Raw genomic sequence first — 17,661 nt, forward strand, 5'->3', positions numbered from 1 at the left:
AAGTTAGGGTTTGGGTTAGGGCTAACCTAAGAGCCGTGCTTCATTATACCACACCTAAGTTAGGGTTTGGGTTAGGGCTAACCTAAGAGCCGTGCTTCATTATACCACACCTAAGTTAGGGTTTGGGTTAGGGCTAACCTAAGAGCCGTGCTTCATTATACCACACCTAAGTTAGGGTTTGGGTTAGGGCTAACCTAAGAGCCGTGCTTCATTATACCACACCTAAGTTAGGGTTTGGGTTAGGGCTAACCTAAGAGCCGTGCTTCATTATACCACACCTAAGTTAGGGTTTGGGTTAGGGCTAACCTAAGAGCCGTGCTTCGAAGCGCGTCAGGAAAGTAGAGCTGTCTGCTGAGTGTGAACAGGGTCACAAGCAAAAATGTTATTATTCTCTTTTTTTTACACTTTTGCCCTGTTCACACTCAGCAGACAGATCTACTTGCCTGATGCGGCCGGTCTCCATTTCTCCAAACTGGGACTGCGCCGGCTGCATTCTACTGCATGTAGTACACTGAATGTATGCAAGTACCTCATACAACCACACGTCAAAAAATCACAACTATCCCTTTAAGTTGAGTCCAAATCAGATGAGTGGTGTTTGTGTTACTGACTGAGAGAAGACTTTCAGTCAGCTTGTCTGCAAAGTTCTCTGGCGGCAGGATTCCCAACGCAGGTCGGTTCACAAACGTACTCTGAGAGGAGAGAGCACACACACACACACACACACACACACACACACACACACACACACACACACACACACACAGACACAGACACACACACACACACACACACCATTTTGGTCAGCGTTACTTGGACTCCATTCACTTTTATTCACATTTGAATCCCATGTGCTCTTCATCAAACTAGCATAAAGTGTTGCTACCTTTTATATACTATCTCATTTACTACACTATGCTATACTACACTCGATGGTGTAGACGTCAATGAAATGGAGAGTAAACTAACCTCCAGTTGGTGATAATTCTAAGAAAAACCCACCAATATGAACAGAAATCTATGATACTTTCATATATCATTGCCTTAAAAGACACAATAATCCTCCTATAACATACTGCACATGAGATTGATATGAGAGCTATGAAGTTACATTATGTAAGGGTTAATTGTAATGTAAGAGGTGTCCATTATCATAAATCAATGAGCGATGTGCGCAAAGGCAAAGTCCATTAATTTGTGATAACGGACACCTGGAAGAGCATTAATCTGCTTATAGCATGTATACCTGCATGCACCCCTAGGTGTACGCGTACACCAGTTTGTGAGCCACTGACCCAGACATGGTATAAACACATTTATGTCCTCTTCCATTAAAAAAGGTGAGTAAAGTGGGTTTAGCCTCCACCGAATCATCAAACTCCGTTCTCACTCTCTATCCACTCGTCTGGGAGCCGAGACTACTGCATCGATAGCCACTTTCACACCGGCCTTGAAAGCCGTAAAATGCACGGAAAATGGGATCCGTGTAATTGTGTTACGCCTTTCGTTCCGCCAGTGGACCTAGTCACAGCGCCGGATTACCCTTCAACACGCCTCCACCTGAAAGCATAGGAGCGGCAACACGGAACGGTGTGAATGGTCGGCTCATTCATAAAAAAAATACAGGGGAAACCACCTCATGCAGCAAGAAACGCATAAGTGAAAGTAAAAAAAAGTAGCCTATACAATCATGACTGCAGGGGCGCCAGGAGGAATGTTCCGTGCCTAGTAAGTATATTAGGCTTTATAACGATGTTGACATTAGTAGGTAAAATTTACGGATATAATAATAAGCTTCAGAGGACGTGGCGAGTTGGTCTGAGGATATTCCCTCTGGAAACCAGCCACAGAACTGCAATCTGTCTAGCTAGCCAGTTGTGCGTTCCCTTACAAAAACTACTAACGTTATAGTAGTCATGTGCATTTATAGCCTATACTATTCCCCCGACGAACGTTATGCAGACTGCAGCTGTTTGATATGCGGGCGTCGTCTTTCAGAACGGACACTAATTAGGCTACTTCATGGGAATAATTTGCTTTATAAAAAACTGGAACCAAAAGATAAGAATTACGGCTAGTTTACACATACGCCTAGAGCGACGCTTAAAGCTACGCTTTAAGCTACGCCTACGCATATAGGCATCGCTTCATGCACGCTAGGCGCCTATTTGCGTTCACACAGGACGCCACACTGAAGCCCCGCTCTGCGCTACGCTGATCACATGAGCAGCGGTTTTTTTTGCACTTTTCAGATCTGATTTATAGCATGGGTGAGTCCTCTTTTCTATTGTAATGTGCAAGTGACGATGTCTGTCTATTTCCTGGCCGGCTGTAATTGTTATTTTCCCTCGGGTAATCATGTGACTATGAGTCATCAACACCATGAGTGATACATGCATTGAGACGGGGGGGGGATATATATACATCTGACAGAAAAGACGTTAATAGAGGAACACATGAAGGACAGCTCTCCTACTATGCACTCGTTAATTCGCGCTCCACCCTCCCTTTTGGGCAAACTCGGTAGAAAATATGGCCCAAGTCCGTCAGAATCAGAAACAACAGCCAGCTTGACAGTTCAGCGCGCCTAGACGCTGAAAAATAGAACAGACGCCTAAACGATAAATGCAGCGCAGCGTAGGTGCAGCGCGAGCGTGGCTTCAGCGCAGCGTGGCAGCGGTATGTGTGAACGCTCTCTTCTGTTAACAAGGACGCCTAAATTTTATGCGTTGCTTAGGCGTTGCTTAAAGCGTCGCTCTAGGCGTGTGTGTGAACCCGCCGTTAGGCTTGTACCTAATAGGCTACATGATGGTGCATCTGTGATCCATAAAGTCAATCAGATGAATATTGAAAGCCTTGTTACCATGCTGCATGGGACAACACTTTCATGTTTTATCACTTTGATCCTTAACGACCGCAGCACGTTGGCACATCGGCGATGTTTGGTTGTTGAATGAATTCGTTCATCATACAGTAGCCTAGGCTACACTAACCTATGAAAATATTAATTTGGGCTAGGAGGAGCTGGGTGGAAATGCCTCCGCTCGCCTTTCAATCCGGGAGCGGTGGCTGTCACCTGAAAGCACACCCCAGGACGGGAATGTGGCGGTGCTGCTTGGCTGTGTGTGAAAGCAATTTCTGTGGCGAGGCTGCCGGCTTTGCAGGCCTTCTGAACTGCAATATTGCACGATCTGTGTGTGAAAGCGGCTATTGAGTCTGCTGTAAAAGTCTCTTCTCTCAGCTGGAGGACCTACCAGGTTGTTGGGATTGGCCATCAGCTTCAGGAGGGCAGGGTGGTTATAGCCTGAGAGAGAGAGAGAGGGAGGGAGGGAGGGAGCGGGGGCATTTGGATCAGTCAAGAAGCTTGAAGGAAAAAGGAAGGACAGTTATGCTATGACAGTGGTTCTCAAAGTGGGGTCCAGGGACCCCCAGGGGTCCTTGAGGGGGTTCTAGAGGGTCCCCAGCCAAAAGGAGAATAATTTATTTTCACTATAATTCCATCCATAAGTAACACAATGACAGAATGCATGACTGTTTGGTGATGTATTTGATGCACTTTCTGTAATAAAACATCTAAAAGAAAGAAATCATGTTATCAGATGGACCCTGGGACAACATCTTATCAGATTGGGGTCTGTGGTCTAATTTGTGTCGGTTTAGGGTCCTTGACATGAAAAAGTTTGAGAACCATTGGGGTATGGTATCAAAAAGAAAGCTTTATTATGGACACTCCTGTTAGGATTTTGTGACTTTGTGAATATTTAAAAGCAGAATTCAACCTATTGCTTTGGGAGTGAAGTTGGGCCCTACGCAACCTTGACCATATGAGATAAGAACCCATTTCAGATTGTTTTTAACTTTTCATGGGAATTAGTGGGAATAAATGGGAAAATATTTGGATAGGCTGTATTTACAGTACCATAACAAATGAATTGATTCTTCACATGGAATTCCATCACACACACAAAAAAGAATAGAAAAATAAATATTGAATAATGTAGTCCCTATGATCCCCATCTAAAAATATAATTTCAGCTGCATGTGATGGAAGAGTGCACAGTGCATGGATGCAATTCAACTTAATACACAGTGATGTTTTAATTAAAACATGCTGCAAGAATGAGGAAGAATTGAATAACGGTCGCTCACTATTATAAGCTAACATTTCCTCCCCAAACATACTCCCTAACCCTAAGCCAGAGACCCTAACCCTAAGCACCCAGGGGTCCAACGCCTAACCCTAACAGTCCCCATGCCTAAACCTAACCAGACCACCCACCCAAATGCCTGTCCATTGTCCATGTCCATTAAATGGGCTTTTTCAGATACCCTGTGCAAGCTGGGTTGTAGAGATTGTACAAATCGATCCTAAAGAATGTGGAAATTTGATGCAATTTCTTTCCATTGAATAGACCCTTTTTCACGGCAGCCATTTTGTGTCTCAAAGGCAGGATAAACACCGGTGTACCAAAACATTAATTAGGGTTTCCAATTTCCAGTCCATTTAGGTGTGGCAGCGTGTGAGCCTAGGAATCCTAGTTGACCAAAATCATCTTATGACATGACTGATGATGTCATAGACATTGTGACATCAATGCAGTGATGCAAAGTTGTGCGCTGCATGCCAATAGGCAGGCGAGGCCAATCTATTGTATTCTATTGTATTGTATTGTATTGGTTTGTATTGTATTGTATTGTATTGTATTGGTTTGTATTGTATTGCATTGGTTCGTGCTCATATAGGGGATAATAAGATGCATTACCTAAAGCTTACATAGCCAGCTTACATAAAGCACTGCAGTGCTATTCCTCGTGCCACCAGCAGAGTGCACCAACCTCAATGAAACCCATGGCTTGTCCAGTGTTCCAACCTGTTTCTTCCAGACTCAACAGGAACTGAAGGATTTGATTTGCATTTAATAAGACAGTGGTTCTCAAAGTGGGGTCCAGTGACCCCCAGGGGTCCTTCAGGGGGTTCCCCAGCAAAAAGGAAAACATTTATTTTCACTAAAATTCCATCCATAAGTAAAAACAATGTATGACTGTTTTGGTCATGGGGTTCATATACTTTCTTTAATACAACAGCTAAAAGCAAAAATCTTATCAGATGGGGGTCCGTGGTCTACTTGATGTCAGTTTAGGGGTCCTTGATATGGAAAGGTTTGAGAACCATATGATACAGTATATGGCTAAACATCCCAATATTTTTAATAATTGATAGTGGGTCTACAACTGCATAATAGCAGTGTTATAATGGTTAGTTTATTCATCAATCGATTGGTGGCAACGGGAAATTAATTTCATAATCAATTATCATAATTTCAGGCATTTATCAAGTAAAATATCAAACATTTGCAGGTTCAAGAATGCTATAATTTGCTTACTTTTCTTTGTCTCATATAACATGAGGTGCTGTTTCAGATGAGATACAACAACAAAATCCTTGAATCATGCTATGAGAAAATATTGGATTTTGTTTTCAATTCAGTTTAGTTTCAGTTAGTTTCCACAGTGGGTTTGCTTGTTTCAGTTAGTTTCCACAGTGGGTTTGCTTGTTTCAGTTAGTTTCCACAGTGGGTTTGCTTGTTTCAGTTAGTTTCCACAGTAAGTTTGCTTGTTTCAGTTTAGCTTTTATTGTTTATTATTTGTCAGTGGCACAATAGGTATTCCAATACAAACGCAGCTCTTTGTGAAGGCAGTTGACTCTCAGTCATGTGGACATCCCAGTCTGAATAAACATATGACCCAATGCCTCGTCATGCTTGTTGTGTTGTTGACACATTTGACCCAAAATGACAAAAACTAAAACTAAAGACATTTTTTGTACACCATATTATTTTGGTTAGTTTTTTCTGTCTATTTCTACATCTTTTTGGCTCTCAGCAGCTCGACTTTGGCTCCACGTGTGAAGCAGTGATGCCCAGCGGGGGCAGGAGGGGGGCTGGCTCATCTCTCAGCCTCTGGTCCTCAAGCACCAGAGAGCCCACCCAATCACAAGCATTGTTTTTTCAAACACACGTGGGTTAAAAACTGCTCATCCAATGAGCAGCCTGACAAAAGCTTTGAGTGAAAGCTGCTCATCCAAAGGAGGTGTTTGATTCTATGTTTGTGGGATCCTAGGCCCCGCCCACCTGTAGCGTCACACACATTTGAACAAATGAATGACGGGCCCTACACACCGCCAAGTGATGTGGGCGATCGCCCAGTCAGTCCTGCCCCGCTGCTACAGCGTGGTTGGCTGCCTTGCTGTATTTCCGTCTTCAATTGGTCGATTTCGAAATGGCCCCAAAACTCCACTGGCTCCCCGTCCGTTTCTTCATTGATTTTAAATGACTGTTGAATGTTTTTAAAGCACTAAACGGGCTGTACCTCGCTGAGCTCCTGCACCACCATACCCCATCCAGAGCCAAGCTGCTGCTGGAGGTGCCCAGGACCAGGCTCAAGACCAGAGGGGACAGAACCTTCACTATAGGCTCTGGAACAGCCTGCCCCTCCATATTAGCTCAGCCCAGAGCCTCGTGGCTTTTAAATCCCTGCTCGAGATGCACCTTTTCTCCCTGGCTTTCGACCTGAGTTGAACCTGCCTCCTGGCAACCAAACTGCTGTTATTTTGGTTTATTTTATCTATTGTATTTGTTGCACTTTGTATTGCACTTTGCTTGGTAGCAGTGTATTTTGTACTTGTTGTTTCTATACTTTTATTGTTTTTATCTGTGAAGCACTTTGGTCGGCTACTGGTGGTAAATGTGCTCTATAAATAAAGTTGACTTGACTTGACTCCTTCTCTCGCTGCCATGAGTCGCTCACCACCTTGCAAAGCATGACGACAAGAGGATGGGCCAAAATCTAAATAGACCAATTGAAGACGGAAATACAGCAAGGCAGCCAACCAAGCTGCAGCAGCAGGGGGGGGCTTGACAGGGCGAGTGCGAGTACATGCGAGTTGATCACGTTCGGTGTGTAGGGGGTCTCAGTCTGTTGCCTTGTTCCCATGCGCGAACGTATCCACCGGTAGATCTCTGTTAACGGAGCAGCAGCTAGCAGCAGTTTCACTTCCGGTTTAATGATTTTGACATTTAAAAAAAGCTTGAGAAAGTTAGTTTTTTTCATGGTTTTTACAACAAAAACAAGGCTAGGTCGGCATGAGAAAGCGTTGATGAGCCTGTTGTCAGCCAAAGTGTCTGGCTGATTTGAAATTGTACCAGCCATGCATATTTTGTAATCCCACTTTTGTGCGAACAAAATCGTGTGGCGGCGAGCGAAGGTGGGGTCTGTGGATACAGCAGGCCTACAACAGGCCTACAACAGGCCTACAACAGGCCTACAACAGGCCTACAACAGGCCTACAACAGGCCTACAGCAGGCCCACAGCAGGCCCACAGCAGGCCTACAGCAGGCCTACAGCAGGCCCACAACAGGCCTACAGCAGGCCTACAACAGGCCTACAGCAGGCCTACAACAGGCCTACAGCAGGCCTACAACAGGCCTACAGCAGGCCTACAACAGGCCTACAGCAGGCCTACAACAGGCCTACAGCAGACCTACAGCAGGCCTACAACAGGCCTACAACAGGCCTACAGCAGGCCTACAACAGGCCTACAGCAGGCCTACAGCAGGCCTACAACAGGCCTACAACAGGCCTACAACAGGCCTACAACAGGCCTACAGCAGTCCTACAACAGGCCTACAGCAGGCCTACAACAGGCCTACAGCAGGCCCACAACAGGCCTGCAACAGGCCCAGCAAGCCTTAGTTTGGCCTCCAAAAATGAAATGCTGCAGCTGTGCCTGCTTCAAACTACACCAAATACATCAAAAGGCCTGTCTGAAGGCATGAAGGGAAGGGACCATGTCGGAAATAAGTGTTTTGCACTTTTTACATGTCTATCCCTTGGATTTTTGTCTGCTATTTCCATAAATAAAATCAATCAATCATTAGTTTCTGACTGGGAAAGTGGGAAAAACTGTAAAATTCCCCAAGAATGTGTCTCTGTAACCAAATGACATACATTTAGGCTATTCTAGGGTTATGTTTAGCTTCTACGAAATCTCCTTTTGAGAACGAATGTTCACTGAGCCTCTGCTGGGGAGGCCTGCCTCCCACCGTGAAAACCTGTGTGTTAAAGAAATGAAATTGTTGTCCTGGCAGGTTCATACACTCAGTATGCTCTTTAGTAAGTACACTTCATAATTACAGAATGGGGTCACCTCTCCAGACAGTGGGTCAGGTATAAATAAAGGCTTTCTGTGAGAAGCGTCTCTGTAGAACACTCCAGAGCCGCTGGAGAATGTTTGACTAAACGACAGAACGTAGTGTTGACCACATGGACTCAAGACCACATTTTGATGGTCTCGGTCTCGTCTCGCGCTTCCTCGGTCTTGTTCTTAACTTGGTCTCGGACAAGCCTGACTCGGAATTCTGTTTAAAGACCAGTTGATACCACAACTGCTGTGACATCATTACCTGCCAGTGTATTGTCTGTTTTGTTTTTGTTTTTTAAACACCTTCAATTGCAACCAATAACTTTGCAGTTTGAAAGTTGTACCACTGAAAGCATGTCCCCTCATGTGCCAAGGAAGACAACACAAGGAGACAAGGCATGGGAGAGCAGAGCTGTGGCTCCAGTATGTCGTCCAAATAGTCAAAACATTTGCTTGAATACAAACCACAAAGACTTTCTTTGCAAAGCAAGTGGGAAGAAAAGTTAAGGCAAGTACTCCCGCCGACTGAAATCACTGAGAGCCAAACAGGATGTGAGGTCACGTGATCAGGATGGTTTAACCAGGCTGAATGAACTGAATGCCACAGAGAACCTAAACATCAGAGATGTCCCTTGAAGACCACTGTTTTAACTGAGAAACGTCCAGCTGGATACGTTCAGCCAGTTCAGCTTGCTCTAAACATCTGAACCATTCCACCAACACATCACAAGATCAAAATGAACTCTAATAGCCCACTGTCACTTCCTGCCTAAGCATACAAACCAGCGTCTAAACAAATATGAATGGTGGTGAACGGCAAAAGACAATGATTTTTTGATCCCGTTTGAATTGTGCCATGAAGTATACGTGTGATTTTTCCTCAATTTAAAAGATAACTTTGTATGTCAAGAAAGCCGCATTTTGTCGTAAAACTGTGACGTAACATTTAGTTTTGTATGAAACCGCTCGATCAACTACATCTCTCATCTTGCACAATATACGTCACACCAACACCAACATGGCCTGGTGGGAGAGAAATATATGACTTTATTTACACACACACACACACACACACACACACACACACACACACACACACACCAACACCAACATGGCCTGGTGGGAGAGAAAGATATGACGTTATTTACGCCACTGGTTATGTGTCGTCTGTCTGAATTATAACTTATAGTGCAACAGTTTTACCACAAACTGCCACTTTCTTGACTTGCAAAGTTATCTTTTAAATTGACAAACATATTGGTCTCTATCGTTGCATCGGCCTATAGTCAGCGGCCAGCGCCCGGCGCAGCGCAGATTAGTGCGCGTGGACCGGCCCACTCGATATTTTGGTGTCGGCGCTACAGGCGGCCTTAAGCATTATAACCACGCCTTTTAAACGTAAAATTATGCACAATCTGCTCATTGGAGAAGTGCAGTAAACGAATCACAAGCTTACCTTTTAAGCTCCAATTCCACGGAGCGATCCAGTCCCGTCAGAAAAGCCAAGCGCTCTGAGCTCCCCCCCTCTCTTTCTGTCTCCAATATATTATTCCATACTATTATGCTTCTCAACCCTATCTAACTGCAGTTTAAATACTGCAAGCATGTAAATACGCTATACTATAGCAATATCAAAGTCAAAAGAATGTTCTAAATGCATTGGCTAAAAAAATATAGCCTATCCCTATGTGGCCTATGTCATGATGAGATTAGATTGGTGAAAGTTTGTCCAGATTAGAATATCGTTTTCTCTCGCTAGCTTTTCTTCTCCAGTGCTGCAGATGATGCACATAAATATAGCCTACATTATGTAAAGACATTGCATAAATGTGTTTTTATTGTAAAAGTAAATGTGAAGTAAGCCAAGTCTTATTGGAGCAGAGCGACATCACAGTAGAACCGTGTTACGGCTGTCTCTCATCTAAATCACATTATATCTGCAAGGCATATATACAGTATACCCCCAGGATGACATATGTTTCACATAGGGTTGTGTTTGGATTTCTATGTTTTATTTTGGCCAATATTGAAATGTTCGAGAATTGCATGTTGTGTGAACAGAAACATTATTTCTATCTACCACTTTAGGCAATTTAGGCTGATTTGGTTGATATTTCTTCTCGAAATGTATTAGCCTCAATGCATGCTGGGAGATTTGAGGGAGTGAGAGAGAGAGAGGGGGGGAGAGAACAGCTTTTTTCCATCGTTCTTTGTGCTGCGCGAGAGAGAGAGGGAGTGAGAGAGAGAGAGAGAGAGAGAGGGGGAGAGAACAGCCTCTGAATGACAGGGGCTCAAAACTACGATATAACAACTTTTTTCCATTGGTCTTTGTGCCTGTCTGACGCGCGAGAGAGAGGGAGTGAGAGAGAGAGAGAGGGGGAGAGAGTGTGAGATGGCAGAGGAGAGCTCCGCGCAATTACGCACAGTAGCCTAATATAACGGGCGCACTGAATAAGGCCTGGTTTTGAAAAGCGCTAAGCGCTAAATTAACGCCAGGGGGAAGATATCGTTAGGCCCTTATTTAAGGCCGAAACGCCCATTCTGGCCTATTCTGGCACTGCGCCACACCTCTTCGGCGTAAAGCGCATTTCGGGGCCTACAACCATGTTGCTATGTTCCAGGGGCAGGTGCAAGGCGCGTTCTTTTGCATTTAATGCCAGTTTTTGCGTCTAAGGCCACTGGGAAGATAGGGCCCAATGTGTACCTCATGGCACAATGCAAACAGGATAAAAAAAGTATTGCATCATATCATTCACCACCATTCATATTTTCTCAGGGGAGGGATCTCTATATGCAAAACCTAAATCAAATAATCTCATCTTAATCATAAAATGACACAATTTGCCTATCAGGAAACCACACACACACACACACACACACACACACACACACACACACACACACACACACACACACACACACACACACAGCTGTCCTCTATGTCCAGACAGAGCATGAATAAGACATAGAAGACTGTTCTCAGCAGATGGCACTTTGTAACATTATATGATGGGGCCAGATACAGTCACAGAGACGTGTACAACATGTTCCTAATGGAACTAGAAATTGAGCGCATTGCACTCTGCCTGCTCCCTCGCCTGCCTGCTTCAGCCTCGTCTGCCTCTTCAGCCTCGTCTGCCTCTTCGGCCTCCCCTACCCTCTTTTTGGCTAGTGGGTGTGGAAAGTGAATTGCCATACCCTCTTTTTGGCTAGTGGGTGTGGAAAGTGAATTGCCATACCCTCTTTTTGGCTAGTGGGTGTGGAAAGTGAATTGCCATACCCTCTTTTTGGCTAGTGGGTGTGGAAAGTGAATTGCCATACCCTCTTTTTGGCTAGTGGGTGTGGAAAGTGAATTGCCATACCCTCTTTCTGGCTAGTGGGTGTGGAAAGTGAATTGCCATACCCTCTTTTTGGCTAGTGGGTGTGGAAAGTTAATTGCCATACCCTCTTTTTGGCTAGTGGGTGTGGAAAGTTAATTGCCATACCCTCTTTTTGGCTAGTGGATGTGGAAAGTGAATTGCCAAACCCTCTTTTTGGCTAGTGGGTGTGGAAAGTTAATTGCCATACAATTAACTTACAGACAACATATTTGAATACAGTGACTTATTTTCATTCTGATGTAATTATTTTGAGTATTATGCTTCATACATACATAGTAAGCGTGTACATTTTTCGCACACATAACTGAAAATGAAATTATTTTCATTGTAATCTTGTCTATGCTTTCATATAATTGATATGAGGATCTTTTGGCACTCACCAATGGGGATGGAGGAGATCTGAGTGTAGACATCCAGCATGCGGTTGCCGTCCACGTCCACCAGGTAGTTCCCTCTGCTCTGTTCATAGTTGCAGAAGAAGTGCACAGCGCCCACGTTCTGACAGAGGAGACAGCTGGACTTATTACCTAATCTACCCTGGGAATAGCACACAATTTCATTCATTGAATTTAAAAATCTTATTAGGATTAACCCCTTGAGATGTATCATCACAATCACTATGTCCAATATCAGTATTGGTTGATGTTTGTCTGTTTTTTATGGTATTGGTCCGATGAGCAAAATAACAGCAAAGTTAATATTGGTTATCGGTATCAGCCTAAATCTTCATATTGAGAGAAAAAAATGCGGTAAATCTATGATTTGGAGTGGGAGGAGCTTGGCTCTGGAGCAGCAGTATAATGAACTACAGAATGGAGTGGGAGGAGCTTGGCTTGTGGTGATTCACGGTGCAACACACCAGCTCCGAAAGCACTGCCCAGCATAAAGTGAGCAGGAGCCTTGTGTGTGTGTGTGTGTGTGTGTGTGTGTGTGTGTGTGTGTGTGTGTGTGTGTGTGTGTGTGTGTGTGTGTGTGTGTTGGCCGTTCACAACAGATGCACTCTGTTTTGCTCCACGCCGGTCACAACTTGTACTGACTTCCTGCCTGCTGCACACAATCACTCGCGGCCCAAAAACACAAAAAATAGACCAGACACCAAAACTGGGTCACGGCCAGTCTGAACGGTCTAATCTGTTGACAACGGCGCCGAAAGGAAACTGTCTGCACTTCCAGATGCTTAGCGGCTATTCAGCGTCTGGTGTGTTTCAGGTGTTAGTGCGGCGTATCATGCGATATACGTCAGATGACATAATGTGCAAGTAGAGCAAATCGACATCAGTCGTACCAGTTTCTTGGCAAATGCTTCAGGATTTAACATACACGTGTTTGCAGTGACTTTGTATGTTATCTTGTTGCGCAGATATCTGAAAATCTGGCCGGTGGGAATGCACAGTAACAGTTCGACGTTTTCACTTTATTACCATAACATCTGAAAGTGGGGGACAAAGTCTTGTCGTTCCCCCTATTCTGGTGCCAGTGATACACATGCATTGAAGTGTAAAACAACAACAATGAACATACGGTAGCATGGTTGTGGTGGTTGCTTACTATCCACCGCGGGGTTGCAATATTGCAGTTATTGTGACAGCCCTAAGGGGGAGGAGCCTCATTCTGGAGCGGCAAAGAGTCATACTGGGTATAAAGTACATTAGGCCTGAGCAGAATATTATCATTATTAGTGTCCAGCCTTTTTAACCATTACAGGCGCGGGAATCCATTCTGTAAAACCACATGAAACATTTGGTCCAAAGTTCTCCTTTACTTCCTACAAACAACAGGTACAGGTAGGCCAATATCGTCCTTTTACTGTAAAATTTTATTTTATTTCCACATTTTAAATGGTAAATGGACTGCATTTATATAGCGCTTTTATCCAAAGCGCTTTACAATATGCCTACATTCACCCATTCACACACCGAAGGCGGCCAGCTGCCATGCAGGGTGCTGGCACAGCCATCGGGAGCAATTTGGGGTTCAGTGTCTTGCCCAAGGACACATCGACATGTGGACTGGAGGAGCCGGGGATCGAACCACCGACCTTCTGATTAGTGGACGACCTGCTCTACCTCCTGAGCCTCAGCCGCCCCCATTTTATTTATTAATATTGTTAAATTCTGACAGGAGAAAAAACTATGGGGGGAAACAAAATACTTAGAAAATAAATAGAGTCCGCACACTGAAATTTGTCAGCTCCCAGGTCAGATGATCTGATGAAGACCGTTGGGTCGAAACGTTAAATAAACTGACCTGGGAGCTGACAAATTTCAGTGTGCGGACTCTATTTATTTTCTAAGTTTATTTGCCTTTTGTCCTGCACCTGACCTCCTTCAAGTGGATGTGCACGCCCTACTTTTTTCTTCGGGGAAACAAAATACAGCACAAAACGTCAGCTATCAGCTTCAATATAAAATTGTTGGTTTCACTGCAGGAAGTCAATGCTTGGTTTGATTTGATTTACTTTATTGTCCACCTTAGTGGAAATGTGGCTTCTTTTCACAGCACATACAGTATGTTACGTATTGTGCACAATCAGCAAACCATAAAACATAGAGAACATAGAAATTCTATAACATACATGGTGCAAGTTAGCAGATAGCAGCAGCTTGTCATGGAAAAATTCATTCAGTCATATAGTTCCATTTTTTGTTACTTTGATAGTAGCCTTCTGTTAAATGAACTTCACTGTGACTACTCTGATTTGCAAAGACTTGGAGCATGACTGAACGGGCTGATGCCCTCGGTTAAGCTTAGATCATAAGTAGATGGCTAATTGAACACAAACCTGGAGGCAGCAAAGTTCCACTATAGCAGATGACCATAATGCTGTATGTGGAACACGCTATTAACCCCCCAGGGCTGATTTTAACTAGTTCACTGACTTAATATAATAGCAACTTCAATCTGCCTCTACATGCAGAGCCATGCCCCTACTATGCTACATGTACAGAAAGCTCACATAGAGAGGGCTGCAGGGCTGATTAGATTAGAGGCCATTTATGATCCTCAGGGGGAAAGTATCTCTGGGGTAGAGTGCAGACAGACACATGGGTACTATGTATACTATGTACCCATAGTATAAAGTGTCATAATACCAACAAATGAAAATCGTGATTTTCAGAAAATGCTTCAAAAGTCATAAAAGTGGTCCTCATATTGTGAAGATTATCTTGCTGAACACAAAGGTCTCAGTTTCATAAACCTTTGTTAACCACAGTCAGACCTTATTTCAGACATTTCACATTTTGGGAGATTCACCTATTTGCCATATTCATATTCCCGATAGTCAAACTAGAATGTAGATGCCTTTCTGTTCCCTATGCGTACATGAAAGGCCATTTATGCTCACGCGAAATCGCAAGCAAGCTCAGTGGTAGAGCTGTCGCCTCACAGTCAGAAGGTCCTGAGTTCGATTCTCGCCTGGGACACTGTGGGCGCTGTGGTTGTGTTCCCCCCCATATCTTCAGTGCCCACTGCCCAGGTGGGGTATCTCGTCGTAAGGGCCTTTCTGTCTGTGTGGAGTTTGCATGTTCTCCCCGTGCTCCCCCCAGGGGGTTCCTCCGTACATAACCCCCCCATTAAAAACATGCAGAAGATCAGATCGTCATCGTCATCCGACCAGTGACGACAACATCCGAAGTTGGTCCCCGGGCGCTGTACGAGAAAGCGACCACTGCTCCTGGCCTGCCCCCCGGAGGAAAGGACAAGCCAGGATGGGTCAAATGCAGAGGACAAATTTCACCGGCCACCGTCAGCATGAGTGTTTGTGGCCATGCATGTGTTGATGTGTGATCGTGTGACAATAAAAGACGGGCTTGTCCGTCTGAAATCGTGTTTAAAAGAAATGGTGTTTAAGCGCCTACTGCGTTGAGGGGTCGCGGTAGCTGGCCGTCCTATCGGCGCAGCTCGGCGAAGGGGGGCGTGCAGCTCCTCGAAAATGTAACTCTGCGGCGTCAACGCGGATGTGACCTGACCAGTACGAGAGCTGTGATTGGCCGTTGCCTTGGGCCGCGCACATATCCGCTGAAGTACTTGTTGTGAGGAATGAGGAAATGCCATTTCCTCATTTAACAGTGCTTGTCCCTCATCTAGCAAAGCCTTCTGCAGGCTCACCGGAATGAGTTTTTAAATGGAGGGACAATAAAATGTCCCCCCACTGACATGATGGCAAGTTCTTGGTAAACAACACGATAGCATCATATGTAATGCATGAGTGCACCACAAGCCGCCTAGTGTTTTGGACGTGTACCGCAGCCAAGGCGTATGTTCGAGTATGCACAGTCTCGCTGTCACCGCTAGTCGGCGGCAAGGCTCCAAGTCAAGGCTGCGCGGAACCCTGTCAGCGCCTTTAGGAAGTTAGGGGAAACTGTCATTTCTGAAGTAAATCCATATTGTTAAAGAAGATACTCGCACATCCAAGTGTCTCTGGTGCAGGTGCATTGGAAAGTATCACATGAAATTGAGAAAAAGAAAATCCCGCACACTGCTCTTGCAAAGCATCACCATTTATTGGAAATAAAAGTAAATCCAGTAAAGAAGTAAATCCATAGCCAGAACTAATGTGGCGGAACCAAAGTTACTTCCGCGTTTGCCTAATGTTTGGTGTGCAGTCATCAGACTTCCTGGTATGTATTTACTTTGAAAATGACCGTTTCCCCTAATGCTGGATTATTATTTCATGGTGTGGTGAGTACACGAGTCACAACATGTACATGTGAGTGTTTCTGGCGCTGTTGGAATGTGTATTTTGGGTGACTGAACGGGGGTAGGCAGCTGTACCAGCTCTTTGGTGTGGTGTCTCCATCCGTGGGTGTCTCCAAAATGGCGGGTCTGTTGTGTGTGATTGTCCCTCCCCGGCCCTTCTTAACAATAATTTATTTGATGGGAGGTAAACGCTCTCTGAGATAGATAAGGCAGATAGTTTACTCGCCTATTTTCAGATCAACTGTAACATTCAATGAGGGGAAGTGAGCTAGCATACACCCATCACTCACAAACATCTCTTGTTGAGAACAAAAGACGCTACAGTATAACTTAAGCGTGCTAGCGAGGCCTGCTAGTTAGCCACGTTTGTTTGTGTGTGTGTGTGTGTGTGTGTGTGTGTGTGTGTGTGTGTCTGTGTTAGCACAGTCTGAAACCAGTGTCTTTTTGTTTTTATTTCTGTTCAGCATCAGCCCAAAGCTTCTGAACGCCCTTATCAAATAATATAATATATATAATATCCTATTATCATTATTATTATCATTATCATTATCATTATCATTATTATTATTATTCATTATTACTCATTATTTTTCCAAGTAAAGTAGTGCATCCATTTAGATGACTAAAATATAATTATAAGACGGCATATATATTATGGGACGGCATTAGCTCGGGAGGTAGAGCAGGTCGGCCAATGACTCAAGGGTTGGCGGTTCGAATCCCGCTCCCTCCCAGCTGTTGTCGTTGTGTCCTTGGGCAAGACACTTAACCCTCATTGCCTCGTATGAATGGGTATGAATGTCTATGAATGTTGGTGGTGGTCGGAGGGGCCGTAGGCGCGAAATGGCTGCCACGCTTCCGTCAGTCTTCCCCAGGGCAGCTGTGGCTACATCACCCGTAGCTTACCACCACTGGTACGAATGGTGTAAATGAATAATGATTCCTGTGAAGCGCTTTGGGTGTCTAGAAAAGCGCTATATAAATCCAATCATTATTATTATTATTATTTATAAGAGATAATATATAATATATATAAATATAAGAGATAAAAAAAGACCCATGGGTTTAAGAGAAGAGGTTGTTTGCCACTGGGTTGCGCACGCACCAGACACACGCACAAACACGCGCACACACACACACACACACACACACACACACACACACACACACACACACACACACACTACTCAGCTTACCTGGATATCTCCCAGTTGTTTGGTCAGCTCCTGAGTATGGAAAAAAGACAGTTAATCCTCCTTTAAGACAGAGGTCAGTGTAGTTCTTTCAGTGTTCTTTGTGTTTGCTCATTTTACTATGTAGTTGACTGTTGATTTAATGTCTGTTTCCATCGAGGACCACAATGGAAATAAGTGTTTTAA

General features: G+C 44.3%; 1 protein-coding gene across 1 annotated transcript in view; it reads right to left on the reverse strand.

The window, feature by feature from the left end:
• The window catches only part of LOC310788182 (4-aminobutyrate aminotransferase, mitochondrial-like), a 106,319-nt gene that overhangs the window by 45,826 nt on the left and 42,832 nt on the right, over nt 1–17,661 (reverse strand). The window contains exons 4-7 of the mRNA XM_083649707.1: nt 17,479–17,508; nt 11,962–12,079; nt 3,255–3,304; nt 612–692 (exon numbers count right to left, since the gene is read on the reverse strand). Of these exons, the coding sequence (XP_083505833.1) occupies nt 612–692; nt 3,255–3,304; nt 11,962–12,079; nt 17,479–17,508 (279 nt within the window). The remainder of the gene's footprint in view (nt 1–611; nt 693–3,254; nt 3,305–11,961; nt 12,080–17,478; nt 17,509–17,661) is intronic.

This window comes from Poromitra crassiceps (assembly GCF_964638095.1).
Source record: "Poromitra crassiceps genome assembly, chromosome: 13".
In the NCBI taxonomy this organism is placed as follows: domain Eukaryota; kingdom Metazoa; phylum Chordata; class Actinopteri; order Beryciformes; family Melamphaidae; genus Poromitra; species Poromitra crassiceps.